At 38.4% G+C, this 20,564-nt stretch overlaps 3 protein-coding genes across 12 annotated transcripts in view; 2 read left to right on the top strand and 1 right to left on the bottom strand.

Moving 5' to 3' along the window:
* Window positions 1-5,842, bottom strand: part of LOC116428655 (unconventional myosin-IXa) — a 45,755-nt gene extending 39,913 nt beyond the window's left edge. For 5 of the 10 annotated variants that reach the window (XR_004235302.1, XR_004235301.1, XM_031980573.2 and 2 more), the window contains exons 1-9: window positions 5,322-5,842; window positions 3,569-4,478; window positions 3,156-3,458; window positions 2,459-3,073; window positions 2,096-2,394; window positions 1,775-2,034; window positions 1,371-1,678; window positions 930-1,267; window positions 780-840 (exon numbers count right to left, since the gene is read on the bottom strand). Coding sequence is in view for 8 of the 10 variants with exons in the window: in XM_031980573.2 (XP_031836433.1) it covers window positions 780-840; window positions 930-1,267; window positions 1,371-1,678; window positions 1,775-2,034; window positions 2,096-2,394; window positions 2,459-3,073; window positions 3,156-3,448 (2,174 nt within the window). In the remaining 2 variants the exon portion in view is untranslated. The other 5 variants (XM_031980571.2, XM_031980567.2, XM_031980569.2 and 2 more) reach the window with 5 other exon arrangements.
* A 10,051-nt stretch (window positions 5,843-15,893) lies between these two features.
* LOC116428659 (uncharacterized) lies at window positions 15,894-17,422 on the top strand. Its single transcript, XM_031980587.2, has one exon. It carries the CDS (start codon window positions 16,739-16,741, stop codon window positions 17,420-17,422), a length of 684 nt encoding a protein of 227 aa, XP_031836447.1. The 5' UTR covers window positions 15,894-16,738.
* A 1,478-nt stretch (window positions 17,423-18,900) lies between these two features.
* The window catches only part of LOC116428818 (protein unc-13 homolog A-like), a 98,886-nt gene continuing 97,222 nt past the window's right edge, over window positions 18,901-20,564 (top strand). Inside the window, exon 1 of the mRNA XM_031980931.2 lies at window positions 18,901-19,026. Coding sequence (XP_031836791.2) covers window positions 19,005-19,026 — 22 coding nt within the window. The 5' untranslated portion in view covers window positions 18,901-19,004. The remainder of the gene's footprint in view (window positions 19,027-20,564) is intronic.

The raw sequence follows: 20,564 nt of genomic DNA on the forward strand, positions 1-20,564 counted from the left end.
AAAATGCGAATTTTAATGACTGAATATGAATTGTGTAAATAAAAAGTTACTTCAAACTGTTAATCATGCCCAAGGATAACAATAAATATATCATTAAATGACAAAATGTAATTGTATAGCGGAAGTCATAAGGATTGCACTCTAATCACACTTAATACAGAAGGTGCATACATATAATTCTAAAGAATATTTTTAACACACAATACTGAAAAAAATTGTATGGATTTACAATTTTGTGTAATTTGATATTTTCTTAGTGAATCTATCGAAATTTCGATTTTACATGTTTCTAGTGTAAACTTAATGTTGAGAACGAACATTGTAAATCCATAAAACACCTTATTCTAAGAAGAATGTAATGTTTGCCAAAACGACACATACAGTGGATCTAAAAGACCACTTACGCGATTCGGTTAATAGTTAGATTGACGGTCGACAACGTCACAAGATGGCTACAGGGACAAAAGACATGTGGCCAATGTAAATATAATTAACGTTTGCTTGAATTTTAAACACATAGGAACCTCTTCAGCTTGATGCAAATATTATTAACGCATAACGTATATTTATATTTTTGTAGGGTGAGATAAAATATACAAATCAAACATAGTCAAAAAACAAGCGCAACAACATTGGCATTTGTTTATATCACGATCATTATTATTCAACCAACAAATGTTGCTATGTTGTGAGTATACAAGCATTTTAAACTTTCTTTTTGAGTCACCCTTTTATGAGAGAAAAAATAACAAAAAAATAAATAGAAAAATAATGTATACCTTATCAAATTCTCGTTCGGTGTCCTATACCTGTTTTGTACAGATGTTTTTGTACCGTCAACTGTAAACGAAAAGAAGAATCCTTAAATTTAATATTAATATGAATACGAATACTAAATGTATTATTATGAATATTGCATGATACTATACCTCGACCATGTCTGTGAACCCGACCAGCTTCTTGAAAAGCAAAATGAGCACGAAAGAATGCACGGAGTATCGCCCATCTAAATACTGCAACAGGATCTGCACCCACTAATTCTCGAACAAAAGCGAGGGAAGAATTTTTCAGTACGCCAACCACACCATCAGGTCGCATTAAATCCAGGTTTTTTTCTCTCATATTAGAAGCTTGATATTTAACAGCTCCTGCATAATGTCGTACAACGAATGCTGCTTCTCGTCGCTGTGGTGCTTCATAAAACCGATTGTCTTTATGTACTGAATTAAATTTTTGTAATAATGTCTCGTTCGTTGCGCCCGGAAAACTATTCCAAATATATATATATATATATATGTATACATATATTTTTTATATAGTCGAGCATATTATATAATCCATATGCAATGAAAAGTAATTTGAAGACTCACTTGCACTGATCATCTAGAAGACAAAGAAGACCGTTTGGTTTTCCTTCTATTAAATTTAAACAACCTGAATTGTCACTATATCCTATATCTGTCCATCTAATTCCTTGTTTCCTATACTCTCGTTGCTCATATTGAAAAACATGTTGATTGAAATAGTGTTGTAATTGTTCATTTGCATAGTTTATACACAACTGTTCAAAGCTATTGCACGTTTTGAAATCTTCAAAACCAAAAATATCTAGCACACCAATACTATTTCCTTGATGATCTCTGAGAGTATCTTTCTTTGAAAGCAATGCATGATTGACCTGATGTATAAAATTTTCTATGTTACTGTACATAGTTTTAACAGTTTATTAATTTATTAAAATATTGCTTCAAAAAGCTAAAAAATAAATTCTTGCCTGCAGAACAATCCAATCAAATAGAGCCCCATATAGACATTTAGCCATGGCATCTCTTGCTGCAATTGCTTCTGGGAGCCTATAATTAATAACTAAAGTTTCCCCAGAGGCTCTTGCACGCTTCGCGGTAAGCGCTGCCAAAAGAGTCTCTTGTTTAACTCTAAGAAGTTCAGATATTAATGCTACTACTTCGGGATTTTTAACTCCTACAGCTTCATCGTGATGATGATAAGATTTTCTAGGTTGAAATTCCACATTGCCTAAAATAACAAAATATAATTAGTTTTATTAGATAAAATACTAAACTAATTTGTTAATCACCGAGTAGAAGAACAGCTGACAGAACGGCGAACAATCGCCTCTGTTTTTCTGGCGTGAATCCAACCATTTCCATAGATTGTTTCAGTCTTGAAAATTCATGTCTCTCATCGATATTTTCCAGCCCATAACAACCACTTTTATTTAAATAATTATAACGATCACACTTTTCTAAATGCAGAAGTTGTTTTTCTTGTTCACTCGCTCCAGCCAAAAGATAATAGAATACATGGTAATTTCTTTCGTTTCTTCCTTGGGAGACTATTCTAGACTTTTCCAGAAGGTATTTTTGCACCACAGCCCTGATAAATTTATAGTAAATTCCAATGTTTTACCAAATAAATAATATATTCATTAATGTCTTACCCATGCACCATTCCATTTTCCTTATAGTTCACTTGAATAAATTTTCCAAAACGACTACTATTGTTATTATGTGCTGTTTTTGCATTACCAAATGCTTCTAACACAGGACCAGCACTAAGTATTGTCTGTTCAACTCCACTACCATGTGAACCTTTTTGACTGAGTGCTGTTAAATGGTGCAGTAGAAAATTTGTTGATTCAGTTTTACCTGATCCACTCTCACCACTAATTACAATACACTGATTTCTTTTCTCCTTAAGCATACAATGATAAGCAGCATCAGCTATGGCAAATATGTGTGGAGGTATATCTGGCCCCAATCTTCTATTTTGATAGAGTTTTACATATTTTGGATTGTAGATAGGATAAAATTTGAATGGATTTAATGCAATCAAAATACTGCCAACATAAGTATATATGTTCCCAGCCAAAAACCTAGCCCGGAGGTTGTCTAGTAGCGTTTGCTCATTAAGGTCTGGAAGTTGACACAGATCTGGATATTCTTTGTCACGTGGTTGATATAGGAATCTATTAAAATAGTCCTTCAGGAGCTGTGGATCCATTGGAAACCTACTATCCGACCATAAATCTGGCTGCTTTTTTCGTAAGTAAAACCTAAATCAAAAAGTATTATACAATATATTAAAATGTTAATGTGATTTTTTTAATATTAGTTGATTAGTGACTTTTTAATAACCTATAGTATTCTTGTTGCGCTGCATTTTTGGGCCATAATAACATGAGTGCTACAGGGCACTCAGTTGGCCCAAGTCTTCTTTCCTTACATTCTTGACCAACAGAATTTCCTACTACTTCTGCTAATTCATATCCATTCGAAATGTTAGGATCAACTAAACCAAGTCTTTCAATGATGCACTCTACTATCTCAGCTGATGAAGTTTGTTTTGTAGCTTTAATTGAAAGTGCTTCATAGTCTGGGCTCCATTCACCCACAAATACTTGCACCACTCCTGAGCAACAGCTGTCCATCTTTTTAACCCTATAATAGTTAAAAAAAAATACATTTAAAAAATACATAAAAGAATAAAACACTTTAATGTTTCAGTTTACATCAATTTTGTATATATTTATTTTTCTAAATTGTTTTACCTTATTTTAAGTAGGGTTAACAAAATTGTCCTCTATCATCCATGCAGAACTTCAAATGTATTGTTTCTTCTTCTTTTTGTTTTTCAATTATGTACACCCACTGATGCAAACGTTTAAAATAACTTTTACACATTTTGTTTAAAAATGTTCACTGTTACAGTCTTACAGATTACTGGACTTATTTACAGGTATTGTTTACATTAACTTATTTTTATTTAATTTTGTCAAATGCACTCAAAATTATTCAATACTCATAAACTAAAATGACCATATTTATGTACATATATATCACGTCAAGTCTTACATATGAATTGGTTCAACAAAATAAAAATTTGTGAATATTAATTTTTCTCCATTTTAATATGTAGTTTACAGAAATAGTAAAATATATCCAAATCTGTTTTAAAGCTTCCTCTCAACTTCATTGTTTAATCAATAGGACAAAATACCACAGAGTATTATAATCATTCGATCATATACATTCTTTTTCAGTATAATAAAATAGAGTAAGTAAAGTTCTCTTTGCTTTTTTTCTAATTTTATATATTCAGTCAATTTTATGTATATCCTTGTTGATATTGTTCCTAAGCCCTTGGAGTATTTTGAATTTATAGAATGACGCGTTTTAATTCAAGTATCACATATTCAACACTGAATGTCTAGCAAAACTTTCCTGACAGCCATTATATTTTGTCATGACATTCACTGTATAGGTGGAAAGAATGTAGGTGTGCTATTGTTGGCAGGCAATAACTCAGTTTTACCGCTGAGACAATAATCCAAGGTTTTCAATGCTTTATAAACATTTTCATGCCTTTTGAGTATTGTAGTACATTTATTGCAAAGAATTACAGTCGTGTTTGCATTTGTATGTATTATAAAACTTTTGTGCGTTAAGGAAGTATCTTATCTGAAAAAGAAAGATACATGCCACATCAGTGTTTGATACGAATTAAATTATTGCATAACGTAAAAAATGCTATTGTCAATATTCTCATTGTGTCAAACCACTTGGTAAACATCAATATTAAATCCTATCCTTTGTACACAATGTATTAGTTATTCTTTTCATTTTGCATGTTACATACATTTAAACTAATGAAAATTTGCAGTTAAATGTTTAATAGTATGAAGACAAGTTATCTGTCACACGTTATCATATCGATATAACGTGATAACAATAAACGACAATTACTAACTCTAACCTTAACGTAAAAAAATTTAAGATTTACACGTGTCTTTGTTCCTTGAAAAATTTTTTGTTTCTATTCCTGACTTTTTTTCCCACCAATATATGGTGGGCGAATTTAAAAATATCTCTCGATGTCCCCTCGCCTCTACCGGTAATTTTTCAATTAAACGAATGTCGAATTTATCGCGTCACAATTGTAAAAAGTAACGCAGAATAATACTCCGAGTAATCTCTAATGAATGGTAATCGTAATACACTGATCATTCGTTGGAAACACAAAGAATTGCGAAAAACGACATACGTTCCCAAGATACCGATTTGCCTCGGACCTGACGGCTAACATTCGCAGGAAAACCGTCTTCCGATGCCGATTGGCGGGTCATGGACCATACCACCAATCAGCGGCGATCTGCGAGTGTGAACGTCAACAGAGTAAACCGGGCTTAAAGTCATCAAGAATTTCTCGTCCAGGCATGACACTTTACTGGCCGTTACGTATCATCGTCAAAGAATGTAATGAAAACATGTAGGACTATTCGAGGAATACGGTCACACTATTACCTCCTTCGCTGATAACAAGATGCTCGATGTGACACATTCTTATAGATCACTAAAGCTCTCACATACTTGGACATGCTTCCGTGGGCTTGATAATTTTCACTGTAAATGCACTGCCGTCTGTTCCCGATCCCCCGATTCTCTTTCCTCTGAATCGTTTATCCGAGAAATATATCGCCGTTTCCGGGCACCGTTGTGTTAGCGTGCCATCAAAAACAACGTTACGTGCAACTGTGGCTCTCGCGCACTCGACACACACTGTCCCTCTGTTTTCTCGCACCTAAAGAACACACGTACAATACGGGCGGATTGACACTTCAGTAAACAAGAGACACTGTCACTGATAATTCCGCGCCAGTTCTGTCGTCGCCGGTCCACCTTAATATTACACCAATATTCGCGGTTAATCGTGTTCCTGATTTGATAATACCGATGTCACGGATGATGGGCCCTTGCCCAGTTTATCGTCCTTCGTCTCCTCTCGGGATCCTGCGTCCCGATACGTCCACCATTTCGATTTTTCCAATCACGTGGTACAAATGGTCGGCCCTCATTGGCTCGTCCTCTGTGACCACGTGACTGAACGCTACAGCACTAACTTCCATTGAGAGGAAGGTTGCAGTCGGAGCTATCTGTTGATCGTTTCAGGAAACATTTTGCGCACAATGAAAGCTGTGCATTTTTTATGTTGTTCCGCATTTTTAACTTGCATACGAAGATTTTGACCATATGTTCTGATGCACAGGTGTTGCTATTGTGACTGAAAACAAACCGTTTACCAAAAGTAGCTGTTATAAGAACATTTAAGAGAACATTAGAAATATCATATGTATAGTAATAGTTACTCGTACTTAATGTTTACTATGTAATAATAAATATAATAAAGAACTATACACGCGGAAGCCATTATTAATTTTCTTAATGCCTTGTTTTCATATCGATAACGTAGTTTACGATGTAAAATTCGGAATCTACTTTATCAACATTGTTATATCTGGGATCACTGTTATTTGAATTAATAATAAATAATCAGTTTTTACAAAAAATAACTAAAAATATGTTTCATATTTTTCAAGAACTATGAATTGTATGATATACACAGGTTTTATTTAGATTTCAGTATTTATACAAAGTCTGTTAATGCATTTGCTCATTTTACATTGAAATAAAAAAAAGAATATGATCACAAAATATAACATAAGACTATTAGATGCATTATTTTGCAAAAGGAAGCATGTTCTATAAATCTTTATGTTAAAAAAGATTAAAAATTTCCGTTCTCACCTAATTTGATTTTCATAAATTGGAAGTTGCGCTTTATAGAAACTGAAATTTCTTATCGCATAAAAGATTTTAAAGAATGTTTACATATTCTATTGTTGCATCATACCCAACAGAAATTTCAAATTTTATTGTAGACGGTAAAAGCAAAAGATAATTTGTTAGGCGAAAATTGTTTACGAAGATCAATGAATGATATAGGTTTATTGATGACCTGCCATACTGTTTTCCTTTCAGTTCGTGCGCTACTTTGATACATCAACGATCTCATACATTTTTAAAAAAACCAATTGTGTCGAGAAGAAACAGCACAACCATTCTGTTCAATAAATCGAAGCTGCTGTCATAGAATTTGCTCGACTGAAACTACAACGTTGCAAATTTCCGACGTATTTAAACAACTAAACCTTAAAAAAATATTTGGAACATCACTCATTTACAGCGTACATAAAAATTCAAAGTTTATGAAATGAAAAATTTCACAATTAATCTCCTATAACCATTTATGAAGGAAATAAAATTTTATTAAATGTCCGTTTCTTCGAGTTTCTCTGTAAAAATGCAAATTTGTAAACAGTTACGTAGTCTAATCATCAATAAGCATAAAAAAAGTAAACGATAATAAAATTTCTATGTCGCCATAATATAATTACCACTTACACTGAATTTTTCTTTGAAAACGTTTAATCTACGCTGTTATTGAAAGCCTCTCGATAAAGGCTAATAATCTTTCGCGACGTATCTATGCTAATTTAATACATTTCACCAGAGCGTCGTTATTGAATCGGGATAGTTCGTGTTCGGATTCTTGATTGATACCATTAGCCAACGTTTATTAATGTAAACACGATCCTATGCATTTCTTTCACGTACCATCGTATCTCGTGCACTTACAACTATGATAAACCACGGGATCGATCCGCGCATCGCGAAATATGCGATTTCCATTGCGCCCGACGAATCTGATTTTCCAGCGGCAGTTTCTACCATTACAAAGTTCCCTCTTTCTATTCAGAATATATTTCATTATTGTTACAAACTTATCTCGTTACTTCTTATTGGAGCGCCGGGGCACAGACACGCGTCTAATATGGCGCAACATTACAATCTGCCTACTATACATGTGTGAATATATGTTGCCGCATTCATTGGGAAAACAAGCTTAGAGGTGGTTATATGTAATTAACGCCCGTGCAGTTTGCTCCTAAAATCATTACATACGTTGTTACGTTAATACCTGTGCCGATGCATTTGTATCAACTCGTTACATGAAGCAAGTGTATGGTTGGTTTTAACAACCACTGTCCAGTTCGCATTAGAATCCGATTTACTGATTCTGTGTAATAAAACTGATAACAAAGTATCGATAAGAAATGAATTGGTTTTTGGATTAATATTTCTTGGTTTTCTCGTCGGTTGTATGTCAATGTCGTTCAGATAATATTTTTGTTCAACCGTATATTTCATTCCGTTGTTACGGAGATATTCTCATGGCGATCAATGATGGATAGACGTCATAACGTTCTAACTGCTTTTCAAATCGAGATAGATATCTGGAAACATAGTAATGGAATGTTATACACGCCCAATTAATGGATAACGTGTAACAGAGCCTCGGTATTGGCGTTCTCTTCGTGCTAGCGTTAAGGATACAGGATTTCCCACCAAACAAAAGTTATTGTAATTACTGATATGAACATATTTTGAGATTTTTAAACGTATGAAAAACGTATTTGAGACAAAAATCACAATTCGATTTAATCTTCCTTTGATTTCTTTTGCAATTTAAAAATTTCAAATATTTTTCAAAATTCATTAATGGAAAATACGAATAATCTCGGAAATGTGAAAAATATTTTTTGAAAAATTGGTCTGAATTTATATAGAAAATAAAGGCAATATGAATTACAGGGGAAACTAAAGAGAACTGCGCGGGTTTCAAATTCCTCATGAAAAATACACGTTAAAGGAAATATTTGCTTTAATACGAAGCAAGTCTATGCACACACACACGATCCTATAGAATGCCACACATTTAAAAGTCAAATCGATTTCCTACTGCTATGTACAAGAAGTATTTGATCTAAAATAGATCTGATTCTAGTCACCCACGGATGTATTCAGCAGTGGCTACCTACACCCGATAACCCCATCCTAGTATCATCTACTCAATAGACCCGATATTAATCGCACACACCTAATATACCTAATTCTGCCCGCCTACGACTTCATAGATCCGATATTCAGTTACGTACGCTCAATGAACTCGATCCTAGTCAACCACGACTAGATAGACCCGAAATTCGCCACCTACATTTGGGATGTACCTGTGACTTGGAAATCTTCGTAGTTACTCAAGACTATATACTTAGAATTGTGGTTTGTTTTCCGAAAGATGAGTCTTAAAATTCACCAGAAGGCACTAAAATACAGGAGATCTTATTAAAGTGTTTGAGACTCTCCTTTCTTGGTTAAATAATGTACATTCATGTTTTTGTTGCTTTCTTGTATTTAAATAATTTTTATACTGATTCGTAATTATGTTTTTTATTTCCTCCTGACCTGTCTCAGGTGTACCTATTTTTCGATATTATTTATATTCTGGTGTGTACCATAATGTTCATATTATGTTATACTATCATTATGCTCTTGATATTGATTTCTTCGTGCATGAAGTCGTCGATATTGCCCTTTCATATGTCGCAGAATCTTGATGTCGGGTTGTGCTATCCTAGGTTCTTTGTTTTCAATTCTACATCCGTCTATGTCTTTCGTATCAATACCTACTAACTTATAATACCCGTCATACGAACCACGCATCGGGAATCCTCTGCATTGTATTCTGCGATCTATAATATTTTAGATTGTGGTAAGCAGATTCCAATATCGGTTTCTGTATTTATTCCACTAATGCGTATTCTTTGATTTCGCGAAAAATTGGATGGAAAATGTGTTGTTTCTAGAAAGTATTTAATACGATTTGTGTAGAATTAATATTTTTTATAATATAAAAACAATTGAACGGTTACAGCCGTCGTTTGCGTCAATCGGTAAAGCAATCCCGAGCTCTCGAGTATATTATAATGTTTTCCCTCAATTCCCTTAGGATAATTTAATACTATGGAAACTATTTAAAGTTAAACAGCTATCTCAAATTCACAAGGTTTTTATCATTTATGTTGCTACATCTGTTATATGTTATTTATATATTATATTTTATCATAAAAAAATTAAACATAAAAAGTTCTTTACCAAAAATAAAATAATTCTTAGAAAAATGTTACTAAAGAAGTCATTAATCAAAAAGTTTAGCACATCTGAGTCGATAAAGAATGGGCAAAAAATAGGCAGAGCATTTTAGAAATAGCATTTGTACTTTGTGTCGCAGCGTGTATCAGATAATAATCGGATCTAGACATGCAATAATAAAAGCAGCATCAAATTCAAACTGACTGCATCTGATGCCCTTTACTGATGTCTACACACTGTGTCTATTCCTACAGGCAATTCATCTTTCATATCTTAACGTGCAAATGTAGTTACTGTCATTATTGTTAAATCCCATCTGTACTTAATACCCAGTGTTTGTCACGCAGGTTTACATGGTCTTAATGCCAGCTGCATCATGATGTCTGGCTTTGTTGTCATTAGTATTCGATTTCCTGATTGGAAACCAATCCCAGAACTTGTATGCTCGCTGATATCAATGTATATAATCGGAAACGTTGTCACGGTAATTATGTTTGTTACATTTCCGTTTTCCAGTGATTATAAGTACCATTACAAAGTAAGGACAATCTCGACGTAGCTTATTAGATAAACAAATATCGAAGAATCCAATATGTATTATTTATTTCACGGCCATACTTTACACGGAAGAACGTTTGCAATTGCTTAATAATAACGCATTTCCAAGCTCGATAATTTTTTAAAAGTTTATGCATCTTTTTTTTTCATAACTAAATGTTATTGAGTTTCATGATTTTATATTCGCATTATGAACAAAAATTTTGATTTGTTTAAATGTCAACCAAATAATCCGTTTAAAAGTCAAACACAAAATCCCCATATTTACGATTAACGCATCCGTTGCGCTACGGTATGTGTTGGAAAAGTCCCGTGCACGTCCTCACGTGGGACGAGATTTACTTTAATCTCGACACGCCCGTTTCCGTTGTGTATTTGCTTTTAAACGAGGAAAATTTTTCATAACGGCCCACTCGGCTTTGCGGGAACCGTCCTGTTTCGCGTATGATATTATTCCCAATCCGCTTTTTTCATCGCTTTAAAGAAAATCCTGGCATTGTCGTTGCGCGGAACACTCTTATCTCACGCTGTATCCCCAAAAGCTATATTGTGTGGGACCGGCAGGCAATCAAATTACGAAATAAAGCTACAACGAACAGGGATACTCAATTCAAGGAAAAGGCAACGTATCACAACGGAACCCAGGGAAATCAGTGGGGGAAACTTCGTTGGCGAAGTTTCGTCAAGTTGGACAAAGAAAATGAACGAACTGCAGTTTCTATCGCGAGTTTCAGTCTTGCGGTAGACCACTTGGAACCTGCTTCGAATATTAATCAGTTTCTTTGTATAACTTCGTGCCCATAATTCATTATAATGTCGCGAGCCGGCTCCATTATGAATTTTCTTCGTATCTGTACATCGCGTAGTGGATTGAAATCGTCAAACGCTGACATTTGACGGAAAAATAATTTTGTTTTTGTAGTATTATACTACTTTTTTACTTTTACTACTATCGTTGAACAAACATCCATCCAAATTTTGTAACACGAAATCATATTCTGCTTATAATTTAGTAAACTTCATTTGAAAGTCTCAAAAATTACCTAAAATATTCTTAAAATTTTTGTTTATATAGAAGCGTTATTTTTGTAATTTATCTTGGAATAGTTTTAAGTGGTATTTTTCTTTAGTGCATAGTATGAATAATAACATTTATATATTTTTTATCATGTATAATTTATATATATATATATTTTTTATATACTTAACTATTTTTCATTGAAAATGAAGAGGTTTTATTATCCTTAAACGAGTTACTACTCAATGTATATTCAGTGTGAGGAATGTGATGAAATTTTCTTAACGGTTACTCCAGATTCTTCGTTCTGGAGTGTGATCTTTTAGGTAATTGTTGATTCTTTCTCTAAATGGAAACTGTCTCTCGCGCTGACATATGACGTTCGTAATGTGAGAAGCGCGTCATCCGACGCAGGGGGTTGTACGGGATATAAATAGACAGAAACAGAACGTTCGTTATTAGAAAATAAGGAATTGGCGTGAAGTATCCGACATCGATTTGGATCTAATTTTGTAGGTTTCTGGAACAGTTAAAAATAAGATGTACGTAAGTACTTTTAGCCGCGACTCGAGTTTCAACTCTGCGGAGTTATTATTTAAAGTTTGAACAAAAGGATATTTGTTTCATATTATTGAACGAGTTTGTTTGAGATTGAGAAGTTATTTGAGGCTGTTGAACGGGTTTATTCTCGACTAAGAACTTGTTCGAAACAGTTAAATGTGTTTGTTTGCACTGAAAATTCGTTTGAAATTACTGTGTTGGTCTGTTATTGATAGTTCATTTGAGACTATCTGAGTAAGAATTAAATTATTTAAAACCATTCAGACTGTTGAGATTGCTGTTTTATGATTTTCGAAAAATTATGATAGTTGGGAAATGTATACGCGTAATGTTTCACGTGGGGATTTGTTTGTCAAAAATTGTTGCGTTTTGTTTGAAGAAGTTTGTTTGGTTCTAAAAAACGTCTTTGTTTTAATCGAAAACTCTTTCTGCATTCAAATATGAATTGCTCTGCGACAGCTCATTTCCGACGAAAGACAGTTCAATACAATTTCATGAAGACTTAATTGTGACGTAAGAGAATTATAATTATAATTTCTCTTTAATGAAAGAGGTATGCACGCAAACTTCTCACATCTACTGTGATGAAAGAAACTTTCATGGTAAAGCGGATGTGAAAATTTAATTAAGAAGGTGATCAGAGTTCAACTTAGCTGCACCAAGTTTGTGCTTATCTCTGAACGGTGTGGTTTTATAGCGACAATACTGAAATGACGCGAAATGATTTAGAAAACGTAAATCGTAATCGCGCGAATACACTGGCTGACGGAAATATTTTCAGCAAAATAGGTTGAACTTTCAAAATAAATCACTTGTATATACTAGAAATCCATAAAATCCGCATTTAATTGTAACAAATAACGAATAATAACGAATATTCTATGAATGTCGTTGCTGCAAGACAATTTCACCATTTTCAGAGACATAGGGGCAGAACACGTACCAACAAGAAAGTGTTTACACTTTCAATATCACAGATGTACGGTTGGATAAAATATTTATACACTATTTCCAAAACAAAGAAGGACGGTGAAACTTATCGTGCTTTCAAGACAAGTTAGTATGTCTCTTTACAATAAGCGGCTGCCTGGCCGCAAGAGGAGCGTCTGTGTATTACGTCATTCTTGCACTTAGAACGACAGACGTGGGCGAATGATCAGATGTCGAGCAGGAGTTGAGAGAGAATCCGGGTAAAATGGTTTTCGTGTGATGCCTGAGACGAGTAAGGCGACCGCCGACACGACGCATTGAAAGCAAGCCACAAAAGTTCCGCTTTTCTTCGACCGTATACCGACTACTTTTCAGAAATATTTTTCTCGGTTCGGGGCACGAGGACCGATGAGCCCGTTACATCCCGTATACCCAGCTATATATTTATACATACATGGAAAGTTCATGTAACAACCATAGCCAGGTCGGCCGATCGTTATCTATAGACACGGAGAAATATAAGAACTGTGTTTCTTCCTTCTCTTTTCCATCGCCGGTTAGAGAACGCGACTCCAATTAAACGAAAGTATCTCCGATTAAAGTGTATCTCTTATTGATAACACGACAGTGTGCCGGTCTATTTATAATGCTTGCCGTTCTTGCATCCCTGAGACGCGTTGACGTTGTTCCTTTTTAAAGAATCCGGACGTCCAACGGACGCAGTTATGTAAGAGACATGTATCAAATATTGTATGTCTGCAACGTAAATATCTATTTTCTATTCATAACCTGTTGCCACCGTGGTGATACGCGCGGCATTCTTTCGCTCTTTCGCGTCTATCTGCGTTCGAATATGGGAACGCGATGTCTCGGCTAGTTCCGCGGCTGCCTGCGCGATGCGCAACGCCAGGTGATCCGCCGGCTACCAGGTCAGATGTGTCACTGGGTACGTAGGCACGTTCCACTGTATCGGGGATACGAGACGGCGCGCGAGATTATCGCGGAACAAGGGAAACGATTTCGCAGTAGTACAAGTCAGCATTTGATGCGTACACTTTGTCGGGAGTAATGAACCCGTTACCAATGCCAGGAGATTTCCTCGGGTCTGTTTGCGGATGTCGGCTAATTCCGGTGCTCGACCCTTCGCTAACGGAGGCAGAGATTGCGAGATCTACACATTATTGGAGTTTTGATAATTGGATTCCTTTTTTTTAGTATAATGTTAATGTTTAGAGTGTCGGGAGTTGAATCCTAACGAGGATTAGATAATTAGAAGAGTTGTCAAAGGTGTAAGCTTCCAAGGAGATGGGCAATTATTCGAGTGTGTGAATAATGAAAGAGGAAATATATTTGAACGAGGTTTCTGTTTAATTTGAGTTTCTATTTAAGTTTATAATTTATGTACTGAAGGATTTTCTTTCAACAAATTTCCTTTCTTTTATCGTTGTAGTGTAAAAGAGTTTTACGCTAGCGCAGAGTTTTTACAATTGACTCTGTCATGATAACGTTGAGAATATCATTAGTCCACCGAATGATATATAGTTCCATTTCGGACGCGATTCCCCAAGAACTGAAAATTCCAGACATTGCGTGTCCCCCGGCTCGTCCAATTTTATATTACGGTCGCTTATCACGCGAACCAGAACACTTTACGTGCAGTTATCCGAATGAACCAATTTCCTTCCTAAACTGTGCGCGTCCAAACTATTTCGGGCCTAAAACATTGTTCGAAGTTTAATATATTATTAATTAGGTGTTAATAGTGCGTTCCAATATCGAAAATTTGATTACGTTCCATTGTGAACAATTTCGAAAGCAAACATTTAAAAATATAAAACAAAAATATAGAAACAAGCAATCCACTTAAAGCGTTTTCAGACTCCAGAATCAATGAAAGATGAAATAAATGCTTCTATTAACTTTTATACCACAAATTCTCGAATCAGTCAGCAAATGCATGTGTCCTCGATACGTTGTTTATGAAAACCCATAAAAATTCCACAAATTGGGGCAAGCAATTTGATGGAACACGAACTGAAAATTTAAGGCCCGTAAAATCGATTACTTCCTTCGTTCCTTTAATCACAATGAAGTGCGGTTCATCGGATGCATAATCGTAAAAATGAATTCTCAACTGCGTCCACGGAATTATGTCAATCGCACGCGACTGACGGAGTTAGTCGAAGCGTAAATGTGGTCGAATTCGATGGGATCCACGGCATTGGGAAACCGGGGAACAGCAAGTCGTTCTCGGGGGTGTACCCGATGCGTCTTGAATCGATTTCATAACGCTGGGAAATTAATTGAAACTCGACAGGAAACCGCTTGAACACCTTTTCCCGAGGTGGGAGCCGGCGCGTGGAGATAGCGGCGGAACTGGTAGAAACGCCCGTTGCGTTCGAACGGCAGAATAAGCGGACCGCTCGGTCGGAAACCGAACGAACGAACCCATTAAAGATACAGATTCCTGGTCGGAGATGCGCGAGAGATTGCGTTTAAACGTTATCTGGCACGATGCTTGTCAACGATAATTAACGGCGTGTATACGCGACTACGTGTTACATAGCGGGAAGCAACACCGATTTTAGAAAAGAGAAACAAGACAAAGAATAAGGATAAGAAAAAAAACAGTGAAAGAAGATAAAGCAAACCAGCTAAAACTAGTCGGAAGTATCAAAGGGGTTGAAAAGAAGACGTACAGTCGGAAAGGTTCTAAACAGAGAGAAACAGGAAAGACCTGTATCAATCAAGCGTGTAATCGTCGGCGGTAACATCGAATTAGTAATGAAGGGAACAATCGTGGCGATTGGCACGGAAGTTCCGCGGGTTAGATCCGCGAGGGGGTGTCTGAATCCGCGGCGGCCACTTGCCGAAATGATCGTGGTCGCGGCCGGCAGAGGTCGCTCAGAAAAGGCCTCCTCCGGTTAGACACGGCGCCGGCGCTATGCTACCCGCTTGACGTAGCAAGATGGCGGCGGCGAGTCGGAGGCGTCTCCGTCCGCACAGTGCTCGACGTCGAGCAGTCCGCGTACGTTCGCAACAACGTTTCACCGCATTAATGTGGTAGTGCATCCGGAGCACCGCACACGTCCGCGGCCACGGTGCAGCCCTCACCTCTCGTGCACGACCGTGTCAGAGAATAATCGACGATCGAGATCGGTCAGGGGGAAAAAGGCACAACGTGCACAGAACGTCGGGATCAGTGCTGGCACGATAGAGCCACGGCGTCCGAGGCAGTGTGAAAATCCCAATCGTTTCGCGACACACGAACCCGTCGATCATAATTCTTCTTCGTGGTGCGTGTCCCTAGCCGCCCCTGCGTCCCTTGCCGTTCCTACTTCCTTTTTCCCTCCGTTTCTCTCTCTCTTTTTCTCTCCGTTTCTCGCCCTCTCTGGTTCGACACCTCCTCTACAACCACGACTTCCGACTCCCCGCGAGTTGCACCCCCGCCGCATAATATAAGTAACACAGGCACACAGGGATACAGAGACACACGTACACAGACAGTCGGACATACACGCTAGAATACACACAGACGAACCTCGTGCGTCCCTTATTTCTTTTTTTTCCCCCATTTTCCTCGGCCCAGCGCGTCCCGGACACGTTCTTTCGCCGATAGCTCTCTTTCTCTCCCACCCTCTCCTTTCACCGTTGTCGATCCCGCGACAGTCCCCCCAAAACGTCACCGAGTTCGCGGTGAAATGCCCGTGACCGGTCGTGGCTCGCGGCGACGACGAAGACGAGGCGGGTGTTGTTGGTGTACGGTTCCTTGACGAGCACGGGTTACGTGCGAACTGGCGCATGCACTGCAGCCCCTGCTACTATGATAATAACGAGAAAGGCGGCACGGTGGGCGCATCTCCTGAAGCGAGAGGCGCTCGGCCGAACCTACGCGGCACAAGAAGACCGGTCCGAACAGGAAGCGGAACCAATAGCCACACCACGCGTCGTTGTCACGGCGATGCTGCCTCGTCCTGGCCGAGTGTACGACAACGACAACACCGACACCGCCGTCAACACCGTGGCCACCGACCTGCCGACGAGGATAAGCAGCAAAAGCGTCTCGCTGGCGCTGCCGTTGCCGTTCCCGTACTACCGACGACGTTGCTGCTACGATTATTACCGCAACCCCGACCACTACCGTCGCTCTTATCCTAGTGCCGAGACAATCGACACGCTGCCGAGCAAAGCAGATCGCCCGCAACACGGCCACGAGGATCTCACGACGCTGGTTCAACCGAGGATCGTTGGTGAGCGACGCGCGGCGACGACCGTAGCACCGTCGTTATTATCATCGCCGGCACCAGCAATAGCGGTAGCACCGCCATCGTCGACACCCACGTCGTCGTGCACAACGGAAGAGCAACAGGACGCCTCCGACGCGGAACAGGAAACGGGGAACGGGGCGAGCCTCGCGATTCAAGCGGCGGTTGCAGCGGTGACCGTGAGCGTGGACAGTAACCGACTCAGCCGGCGAAACGTGCTAGCCGCACGATTTTGCGCGTGACCAACAGCCCGTTCGCTGTTACGCCGAAGTCGATAATAATCGCGGTGTCGCCGATCCGCGGCGGACTTCTAAGCCGTTTTACATGTCACGGTTGCGATTGGAACGGTACGCGTTCTCTCGTGTGTAACTCAGTGAATAACGGTTATATATATATCTAATATATATACACACACACAAACACAAGTACACGCGCGTATACGAAGCGAAGTTTATCGGTGTACCGATCAGAAAACCGCCGGCGAGCTTTCGCCGGAGATACATTCCCGCCCTCCCTCGCTCCCTCAATCCCCGCAACCCCTTCGTTTCCCAACTCCCATCCTTCACGCACCGGTTCACGGTGTTACGGAAATTACGGAACGAGGGTACACAACGCGCGTGATCTTTTGTGCATCGTGGAAGTACCAGTGTATGTACAGAGCTAGAAGAGAAGGAGGAGGAGGAAGAGGAGGAGGACGAGGAGAAAGGAGGAGGAGGAGGCGCGAGTGGTATATTATCGGAGAGTCCGCGGGGCTAAGGATCGTCGTTGTCGTAGGCGTCGTTCGCGTGTAGCCTGGCCGGTTCTGACGTTTCGTGTGCAGAGCACGCGCGAATTTCACGCCGGCAGCGTGATAGATAGACCCACGGCGCCGGCCAGAGGCTATAGCCTGCGCGGGGTACACGACATCGTCAGGGACAAGAGTGCCGGGTTGAAAGAGGACTCGGCTCGCCTCCGAGTTTTGTTCGCGGTATTCGCGCGTGCCGGAACAGTCGAAATCAAGTACGTGTAATAAGAGGACGAAAAAAACTCGCGAGAAGGGACACACTGTGAACGAGAAGAAACGAAAAGGACTTGGGATAAACGAGGAGGAGAAACGGAGGTGCAGAGGACAGACGAGAACATAGTGGGATATCGTTTCGACTTCGTGCTCCTGAGAAATTAGTTGAACTGTGTGTCGCGATATCGCGGTACACACGCGCATATTCGTATTGTATCTTTCTCTATCTCCGTTTATCTGTCTGCAAACACACACATACACAGACATACAGACACGAACAGGAACACACGCGCGTACCCTCTCGCTATCTGTCTCTCTAAAACGCGCTATCTCTAAACACTTTCTTCTCTCTTTCTCTTGTGCTCTGTAATATTTACATATACGTTACATGTACGTACGCGTCGTATGCATACATACATACATAAATACATACATAAATACATACATACATACATACGCATACGGCTCGATGAACACACATATAGATAAACATATGCACGTATAAACGAACGCGAGTACGCGCGCGACCGCACGTTACCTGGCACCTGCAGGCGCACAGTACGAGAGGGAAATAGAGTAAATATCGGGGAGGGGAAAAAAAGAAGGAGGCTTGCACGGCCAAACACGCGAGTGTGCTCCTTCGATCCGGCGTGTCTCGTTATACGGCCGCATCGTTTTTCCTGCGGATCCCTCAACGCCGCCGTCGAGAGCTGCCTCCGGCCAATTAAACGAGAACTCTGTCTCTGTCTCAGTCTCTCTCTCTCTCTCTCTCTCTCTCTCTCTCTCTCTCTCCACGTTAAGCCGATTTGCCTGAAACATCTTCGATCATGTCGCTGCTCAGCGTCACGGGTGAGTATCCGCGGATTTTACCGTTCCCTCCTTTGTTTCGTCGCGTTTCGATCCGGCGCAGCGATACATGTGCATCTGAACGACGCGCCGGCTCGAGACGACGAAACGAGTGGCTGATTTTTACTGGAGTCTCCTGAAAACTATTCCTTGCGTTAGCAACCGGATATCCGGGTACCGAGTTTTTCATTTTCTTCTGTGGAATTTGTTACGCCGGAAACTCGACGAAATTGGTTTGGATCACAATTTTTTTATTGTCGATTTGTACTTTGGAAATAAAATATTTACGTAGAATATTGGAACATTAAAGTTTGGACGGACGCGAACGTTTCGCTTGCTAACATAAAGGTTGAACTCTCAGTTGGCTTTCATACCTTGCTCTTTGATTTTTTTTCTTTATTATGATTGATCTGACTAATTTATCGTTAATAATTGGTTGAAACGAAGAGAAGAATTCTAGGTGTATTCTGTATTTATGTTTGCCGAGTCATTATTAATAAGAGAACAATATTTTGTTGTACATGATGAATTAAGTTGTGTGAGTTGGGTAATTTAATACAGTATTTTATGCTAAATTTTATTGTGTTAATATTTTGGTGTATACTCAATATGTCTTACAGGTGTCATTACAAATTAGTGAAAATTAAGTTTTTTTACAAATTAACATAATTTTTATTTTTATTCGTACACACAGGTGGGAATGGAACAGTAGATATAGCAAATCAATATCGTAACAGATTGTTAATAAAATAATGTGACCCTTGTTATCTATAAATCGCGATGTTTAATTTTTATTCTAGATTACATTACTATTTTTTATGTATCATTAAACTAAACATAATATCATTTAAATAAATATCATTTTCATGGAGTTTTATTCTTCTTCGTCTTTACTATAAGTAGAATTGGTACGCATTGATCAGACACGATGATCTCTTACATTCTATTTTCTCCAAACAGAAATCTATACAAAATTTAATTTTGCACTTTCAATTGATCATTTCACGAAAAATCACTTTCATATCTTTTTATATCAGTAGGGTTTTAGTAAATTTTTTAAGGAATCAGTTTATCAGATACTACACTATTCAAGGAAAATATGTTAAAGCCAAATTGTGTAACTAAAAGATTCATGTTCCTGTTATATGATAAAACAGTTGCTCATCGGAAGATATTTTTGTGTTTCTTTTATCAGCAATATTCCGGAAGACGGTGAAATACAGTTATAGAACCAACGATGAAGTAGGGTTAGAATGCCGTGCAAGGATGGCTGCCGTGAGACGCGCCGAATATTTTGCGATATTCCCGTCAGATTTCAAACTTTCCCCTGTTTTTCGGAGTAAGCTATTCAAAGGTTGAACGTATAATCATCGTTGGAGCTGCGGAAACGCAGAAACCGTTGAAATTGGTATTTAGAGAGTTTTTACAACAAAATGGAATTTTTTAAATGAAAAATATAGCGGTAAAACGCCAAAATTAATTAATATTAATGGCGCCGTCCAATTCGTTTTTAAATTTCTCATTACTTTAATTTTCTAGCA

Source organism: Nomia melanderi, chromosome 10 (assembly GCF_051020985.1).
Source record: "Nomia melanderi isolate GNS246 chromosome 10, iyNomMela1, whole genome shotgun sequence".
NCBI lineage: Eukaryota > Metazoa > Arthropoda > Insecta > Hymenoptera > Halictidae > Nomia > Nomia melanderi.